This window comes from Callorhinchus milii, unplaced genomic scaffold (genome assembly GCF_018977255.1).
Source record: "Callorhinchus milii isolate IMCB2004 unplaced genomic scaffold, IMCB_Cmil_1.0 Scaffold508, whole genome shotgun sequence".
NCBI lineage: Eukaryota > Metazoa > Chordata > Chondrichthyes > Chimaeriformes > Callorhinchidae > Callorhinchus > Callorhinchus milii.
Window position 1 is genome coordinate 50,496 of NW_024705249.1, and position 8,388 is coordinate 58,883.

The 8,388-nt window shown below is 47.3% G+C and overlaps 1 protein-coding gene across 1 annotated transcript; it reads right to left on the reverse strand.

The window, feature by feature from the left end:
* Window positions 1-2,392: 2,392 nt before the first annotated feature.
* hagh (hydroxyacylglutathione hydrolase) lies at window positions 2,393-8,181 on the reverse strand (the record flags this gene model as incomplete). Its single annotated transcript, XM_042346265.1, is given in 8 exon segments — window positions 2,393-3,746; window positions 4,454-4,533; window positions 4,868-4,969; window positions 5,228-5,331; window positions 6,159-6,267; window positions 7,130-7,247; window positions 7,438-7,502; window positions 8,015-8,181. Coding segments are annotated over 8 exon segments (783 nt in total). The 3' UTR covers window positions 2,393-3,646.
* Between the last annotated feature and the right edge of the window lie 207 nt (window positions 8,182-8,388).

The following is an 8,388-nucleotide window of genomic DNA, read 5'->3' on the forward strand; positions in this document are numbered from 1 at the left end:
AATACATTTTTTGTCCCCTTTCGTTTCTGTGAATTTGAGCTTCGAAGAAGGCCCTAAAGGAACTGGACGTTTATCTTTTGACCCCGGAATCGTTTTCGGTCTCTCTTGTTGGCTGCAAACGGAGTGGATTCCGAAAAGCGCAACAGGACTCCGCAGTGTGCGCCCCCACGTCAACCTCGTTCGAGGTCTGTCTCAAGACCCCACTTTCCCCACTCTGACTCTGCCCTCGTTTCCCACCGCCAGCAAAGGTGCCAAAGCCACAATTGATGTCCTCCTGATGTGAAAGGTGCTCAATCACACATCTCACCTGGCGCTGTGTGTACTGCAGCCACTTCCAATGCATTGAGAGCACAATACATTAATTACCAAATAAAACTAATTAAAGCCTAATGAGCTACGGGAGCGTTCAGCCCCAGCTTCAGATCATTTAAAGTCACACGGTGCCATTCCTATATTCATAGCACATCATTATCCTGTTACAGTACAGCAGGTTAATCGTTAACGCTCACATCTGCTGCATGACGTCCCAGGTAGACGATTAACACCGGGTCCTGTGCTGAAATGTTAATTAATCAGAGAATCTCCCACAGGAGCAAACAGACGCATTCAAGCCTTTCGGGATGGAAGGAATTCTGCGTTAGCGCTTCATAGTTTGTCGAGTCGACCTCCGCCAAACCTGGAACACTGACCCGGAATCCTGAGGCTTTCCACTGTTCAGGGATTACAGAGCCGTGGAAAAATTTTTTTAAAAAAAAGACTGCAAGAAACCGCACACACACGTCAACAATAATCCCCTTTGCAAAAAAATGTAAAAAATCAATAATTTGCTCACTCAATCCACGACTGTTTGCGGGGACAGACGCTGCTGTGCGCAATTGGCTGCCGCAAATACACAGTCACTACACTTTACAGTATATTCTGTGAAGTGCTTTGAGACGTCTCAACGACGTGATCAGGCGCTGCATCAAATAAAAATATTAATATTATTAACACAACGGATTTATGTAGGACCTTTCGCTTAGCAAAAGATTTTAAAAACACATGTGACAGAGACGGAACAGTACCTCGAGCAGTGAGGCCGGAGAGAAGCCGCCAAAGTCTCGGTCAGAGTGTTTAAAAAGACAGGTTTTAGTATTAAAGGTTAAGTCCAGATTCCCGTACTTTATTGATGCAGAATCAACCAGATTCTCAAACATGCAAATCATGATTTAACATAGTTAGAATTTTACACAACAATCAGCGGATAATCCAAACACAGGTAACGAACCATTTACCAGCACAAAAAAAAACACAAGTCATTCTCTCTTGCCGCAAATTCTCTCTCCCAGGAACCAGAAAGATAGATGATTCGCGCTCCAAACAACAGCCTCTCAAATTCAAATGTCGGGACCGATGCGAAACGATATTCTAATTAAATAATTAGCGCAGCGATTAGAAATAGCGTAATTAACATTTCGCTGATTAATGGCGGATACGAGAAAACTAAACGTTGCACAGACAGTGAGATCCTGACAACATTAACATTCTTAGTTTTTTTCAAATGACTCCTATTAGCAATAATTACCCCTTTTGTTTTGTAGAGATACACGGCGACCAATTTGCACGTAGCAATGTCCCACAAACAGCCATGAAGTGAATAATACTAATAATAATCCTTGCGTTTGATACAGCGCCTTATCACGTCATTGAGATATCTCAAAGCGCTTCACAGAATATACTGTGTAGTCGATTGACTGCGTATTTTGTGTGTGAAACAATTTATATCTGGGTGATTGCCTGCCAGGACACACAGAGAACCTATACAAACTAAATCGCATTATTGCACTATATTAATAATTTATAATATAATAATCTGGCTGGTGAGCTCTTTTCCTAAGTTATTTTCCAGCCCATTCGCTTGGTTCAGGGGCAACTTGTAATGCTTTTGCGAAAGTAGTTGTGCAGGTCAAACCCATTGGGTTCCTCCTTTGTCCCCTTCCGACATTCTCTTTCAAATGTCCTCACAACTCAGTGCGGATCGCGGGCAAATCTGCCAACGTCCCCTGCGTTGACTGGCACAGAGCAGCTGCGATGACTCTTTACGATTTGCCCTCTCTCCCTGTACACAAACACCGATAGTCTCTGCCTCAGGACCTGCCTCATACAGTTTAGTATAGATCAACAACAACAGATTACACTTACACGGCGCCTTTCACACCGGGAGGACGTCCCACGGCCTGAGCTGGGGGTTGGGGTCAGGGTGAGATGCACAGATATAAACCCACGTCTTGCACTTGACGACAAGTTTCTTTTTCTTTTAAAAAAATAAAAAAAACAAAAACCGTCTTGAAAGCCGGGAGCTGCGAAAATGCCCAATATTGTGATGAATGGAGAGACAAACAAACACGACATGCAGTAAATGCCGTAAAAGCCATTTTATTTGGTCAAATTATATACTCTAAATAACTTAAAAATAGACGCTTTCTCTAAAAGATCATTAATTAACAGGAGACAGGAGTACAACAAGCAGCAGCGTTAACACAGCCGGCGGGCAGCACGGAACTTCAGGAACAGAGGTGAGGAAGCAACAATCTCTTCTCTCGGGTCGGTTTTAGATGCAGGTTATGGAATAAATGTGAACAAGTCTGAGCGCACAGGTCTCTGGGTACAGATTCATCATCAGGCCTATTAATAATAATAATTATAATAATCCTTGCATTTGATATAGCGCCTCATCACGTCGTTTAGACATCTCAAAGCCCTTCACGGGACATACTGCACTGCAAAGGGGATTGACACCCAATTGCTATATACACGGGTGTCAGAGATGGTTTATATTAAGAGGCCCTAATGCAATTTATTCCGCATCACCAGACACTCTCCTCGTCACAATGTTAGTGTTCAGTAGTTTCCCCCGTTCACCTTTAGTACCGTCTACGTTTAGAGATCGTCACAGCGCCTGGAAAGTGCTTACGGCATAAAGTGCTTCCTCTTTCTGCAAAACACTTCAGAAATAAACAAACGGGTTTGGGAGCAAGTTTGGGATTTCATCAAGACAGAAAGCGCAGGTTTCACAATCAGCCTGTAATTTGTTGTGGTGGTTATTGTTGCTGCTTCACCTGTAAGTCACTCTCAGGACAAAAACCTTCTTTTCTTTCCCCTGTGTTTGCCGCTAGTTAATTCCTCCAGGTGGAAAGGGAAATAGCCAGGCTTTGGGTTCTTTTGAACGGATCAAATTGACCAATAATAATCCAAATGGGACAGGGGCAGGCTGCACAATCATTAAGAATTAGCCAAAATAATTGGAGTTGAGCTACAGATCAGCCACGATCTAACAGAATGGCGGAACAGGGTTGAGGGGCTGAATGGCCTCCGCCTCCTGTTCCTCTGTACAAACCCAGTGTTAGCAACAAACAATCCCGAGACCACGATTGGGAGACTTGAGGGAGGGAAATCAACATATTAGACACCAGCGAATCCACAGCGAAAATCTTACAAGTCATTCCCACATAAGAGTTTTCTACACACTCTCTTTGCAAAGCTAAACGAGTTTTGTTTTTTTAGACCTGTGTGTTTATTACTGAATACTTGCGTTGCTGTTCTCTGCTGTTACTACAGGGGTGTCGGGAGCTTGCTTGTGAGTCCGTGTGAAACGCTGGGTCGGAGGTTAGTCTTTCGGCACTTTAAATCCATCCTTCTCTCTCCTGATGGCGTCCATGGTGTTAACGGCATCTTTCTGTCCAGCGTGTTTCTGCACCGATGTCTCTCTGCAGACAGCAAAACACATCAAATGCAACGAGGACACAAATTACTGGTCGATAAGTTTGTGCGGCTAAGATAGAATTAAAGCCTCGGAGAGAACAATTCTGAATGTATCACCACAATCCTCAACTGTAAAAAATCTCTCGAAATCCAGATCTCAGTGAGAGACCGCGTGCGTGTTTATGTATGTACGCACGTGTTGTGTGTATGTGTGTGTGTGTATGTTCAAAGTGAATGTTTGTAATGTGTGTTATTTCTTAAGGCACCTGCGCAACAACGACAACAACACAGGAGCTGTGTTTCAGAGCATTTAACAGCAGCGGAGCCTGACTCCGAGCCGGTGGGGCAGGTGACTGTAAAGGAAGGTTTTCAGGCAGGACTTGAAGAAGGGGAGAGGGGGGGCAAGGGGGAGGGATTGAAGGAGAGTGTTCCAGAGTTTTTGGGGCGCAGTGGATGAAAGTGCGGCCTCTGATGCTGGGGCGGAGGATGTGAGGGACGGGGGCTGATGGTGGGGAGGTCGCTTGTAAGAACATAAGAATTTGCTAGGAGAAAGAAGGCCAAGGTCCATCTAGTTTGCCGCCCATCCCGCCATCCCTGGCCGTCGTTGACATGTCATGCCCTAAACTGTACACTGCGTTAGTCTCAGATATTATTTTCTAGCAGAAATCGATCTAATTTGTTCTTGAAACAAACAACATTTCCTCGGCTGTACCTGACTCTCATGAAGGGGTTGTATGTGAACTCCTCTCCGATGGTGGACGGGATAGTAGGTTCCCCGAGATCATAGCGTTCCTAGGAGGGTGAGGGGGGGGTGGGGGGAAAGGAAGAGACGCTCAGACATCACATTGTCCAAACCACTAACACCGGTTTAAACGCTGTGAGCCACTTCCCTGCCGAAGTGGAGCCAATGCACCGTAGGCAGGGACCAGAGAGGATTATTGTTCAGCTGCCCTGTGATCTAAAAAACATATTTATCATCACGTCTTTGAGACTTATTGGACATTGTAAATTATCACCACCTTTTGAAGGGTCGAAGTTCAAATTTCACGACATCTAACCCCACTCGGCCTCCCCCACGTTTTACAAACAGGAATAAAATAACCAGCAAACAAGCGGCTTTGCCTACCTTGGCCCAGGCTAACTTCTGTTTGATGGCCTCATTGTCCGGCTCAACGGTTAGGGCGAACTTCAGGTTGTTGATGGTGTACTCGTGCCCGCAGTACACCCTCTGGGGAATCAGAGACCAAGAGAACGTTAGAAACAATCATGGAATCGCGTCAGTCACCTCACCGCAGCCGTGATCGCTTCGGAAACGTAACGGGGCGGCAAATCCGCGGGTTACTTCCTAAAGAACCCAAAAATGTTAGGGTTTGGTTTTTCGGGGGGGAAAAGGGAGAGGGGGGAATCCGATGCAAGTCATTGCTGCTGTCCTTGTCGAACGGGGAGTTGTCCCGATAGTGGACACTGTGGAGAGGTTTATACTCACGGTCTCGGGGGGCAGTGTCCCCAGGATGTCGATCAGCGCTCGGTACATCTCCTCTCCTGACCCTTCGAAGAATTTTCCGCATCCGCCAACAAACAGCGTGTCGCCTGGGGGGAAAGCCAGCCTCTGGGTTACCAATCCTGCGCATTCAGGGTGATTACTAGGCCTGAGTGAATCACTAAGCTGTTAATTAAGTCGCTGATGTGTTTCTTTCTCAGTGTGGATCAGTTTAAACAAGTCAGAGATGTGTACCTGGCATATATACAGATAGATAGATATATATCTACACACACACACACTTAAATCACTAGGTTAATGTTTCACTGGGAAAGGAAATCTGTGGACAGATATAAAATCTCCCTGCTTCGACTTTAGCCCTTTGCCTAAACCTTGTCCAACAACAACATAAGCCAATGCCTCCTGAACAGCCCTCACAAACTCATGTATGTGGAGCCCTGAGGCTCAGTGGTCAGAGCACTCGCCTCACAGGCGACAGGACCCGGGTTCGATTCCCGGGCAGAGTGAAACCCAGGCAAGTTTCCTTACTCCACACACACGCCTGTTTAACCAGCTGTCAGTAGGAACCCGGTTATTAGTCGATTGACGGATCGCTTTTAATAAATAATAACTTAGACACTCAATACACGACTGTTTGTGTCGACACAGCTGTGTGCAATTGGCTGCCACGTTTCCCCCATGAAATAGACAGTAAATTCACTTGCGAGTGTATTCTGTGAAGCGCTTTGAGACGCTGTGTCAAAAGCAAGGATTATTATTATTATTATTATTATTAATTAACTCAACCGAGCATTACACTTGTTTTTTTGTAAAAAAAAAATCTGAAAACACTAAAACACCTCAGAACAGACCACGGCAATCGATCGGTTATTATTATTTTCCAGGTTGCAGAAAAGGAGGTTTGAGCTGCACTCACCAGTGAATACAGCTGGTGGTTCATTGCTGTTCTCTTCGGTCACGTAGTAGCAGACATGTCCTGACGTGTGGCAGGGGGTGAACAGGCATTTCACTTTCAAACAGCCAACCTGAATGGTTCAGCATATTTTCCGCGGTTAGTGTTTTCAGCAGAATCAATCATTCCTACAATCGGCCAAGCGACTTTTCCGAATTTGTGTTGACTGAATCGATTCAGAGTCAAGCCCTGGAGGGAGTTTATCGGAGGGCGGAGTACTGTAGCTCAGTTACGCGATGACCGCTCGCTTAAGGAGGTGCCGATGGCAATGCTTTCGAACTGGCCTCGACCCGCGCCATTGTCTGTTGTCCCAACAGCGCCAGCCAAGGCCAGAAATCACAGCTTCTGTTGATGGGAATTGTTTCCCCTTCAACAAAGCGTTTCACTCGCTGTCACTCAAATGCAGGATTTTAAACATCTCTCAGAGGAAGGCATCGGGTTAGCGACCACTGTCGAGGGCTCAGGGGCCCTGCCCTGAGGGACCCTGCCCTGCCCCGAGGGACCCTGCCCTGCCCGAGGGACCCTGCCCTGCCCCGAGGGACCCTGCCCTGCCCGAGGGACCCTGCCCTGCCCGAGGGACCCTGCCCTGCCCCGAGGGACCCTGCCCTGTTGTTGTTGTTGAAATCCTGAAGCTGTGATTTCGAGGGCCATAATGATGAGGAATGTTCGATCTTCCTGGGACACGCGATCCCATTGTAATTGCTCCCTCCCTCCTCCCCGCCTTCAAAACCCACCTTAAAACCTATCTATTCTCCCGGCCACCCCCAACCCTACAGCAGCAGCAGCAACAACAACTTGCGTTCATATAGCGTCCTTCACACCGGTCGGCGTCTCGGAGCGCTGGACAACCCCAAGCTAGGGGGCTCCCAGCCGGTCGAGACTCCCCTGTTGCTGTGAAAGACGCGGTAGAAACCCAAACTGCTGTGATACACCACCTGGAATGTGTGCTTGTGGGTCACTCGCTGACTGAGAGCTGTGATCCGATCGTCACCACCGCACACTTTAAGATCCGGCAGCAACTTTACCAGCTTCTTATTGCCCCCGGCGTGGTCCCTGCGAGCACAGGGGCAGGACATGTGTGAAAGGTAAAGCATAAAGGCGGGAAGTTAGTGCTGGGGTGGGGGGGGGGGGGGTGGTGTTTGCACATACGTGTGCATTGTGTGCGTGTGTGTGCGCGCGCGTGAGATCCCGTTTCGCTCTCGATCCGTTTGCAAAACACGTCCGTCCCGAAACAAAGACCCACCAGTGGTGATGAGTGGTGAGGATGGTCGTCAACGTAACCCCGTGCTTCTTGGCGGCGTCTACCACCTGGAAGAGAAAATACAAAACCCCCCCCACCACCACCATGTAATCAATCCTTTCTGCACTATAATAACAACAACAACAACAATCCTTGCATTTGATACGCCGCCTTATCACGTCTCGGAGACGTCTCAAAGGGCTTCACAGGATACACGGTAAAGTGGACTGACATCTTTCAGGGCCCGCGCCCTCAGATCTGCGTGTCAGTTGGGGTAGTGGTATCTCTGGATGTTCTCAAACCCCAAGACACAGTAAACCTCGCACCCGCCTGATCTGTACGATTCATAAAACCGCCCAAACCAGGCGTCTGCCCAAGTCCCGTTCACGAGTTTATAATCTCTGCAAGTTTGACGTAACTCATACTTTGCATATGATACACCTGGCCCCGACTGACATGGACCCCCGTGAGGTTTACTGGACAAGTCAGTCTGCTTCTGATCCACTTCAGTGACATTGTGATTGAGCAACGGATGGGATTCAGCGCCACACGGAACAGGATAAACAAGTTCTCCGCTTGCCTTCTGGGGCTCAACTGGATCCACTATGGCTGCTTCCTTCGTCTCACTGTCGATGACGAGGTACATGTAGTTGTCGGCCAGGGCCGGCAGAATTTCGACCTTCATCGCGGACCGAGAAACGGTTCTAGATTGCCTCACAAAACCTCTGGACTGAAAGTGAGATGGACCTGGAATTTACAAAAGGCATTAAATTAATACTAAATTATCCCCGAAAGGACCCCCGGCTGTATCAAGCGTGGTTTTATATCTACACACACACACATATATATATATATATGTAAAAACATCCCATCTCGTCACTATGGGTCTCAATAATTCTGGAAAGAAGGTTGCACAGCAACAACAACAAACACTAAATTACATTTATTCGGGGG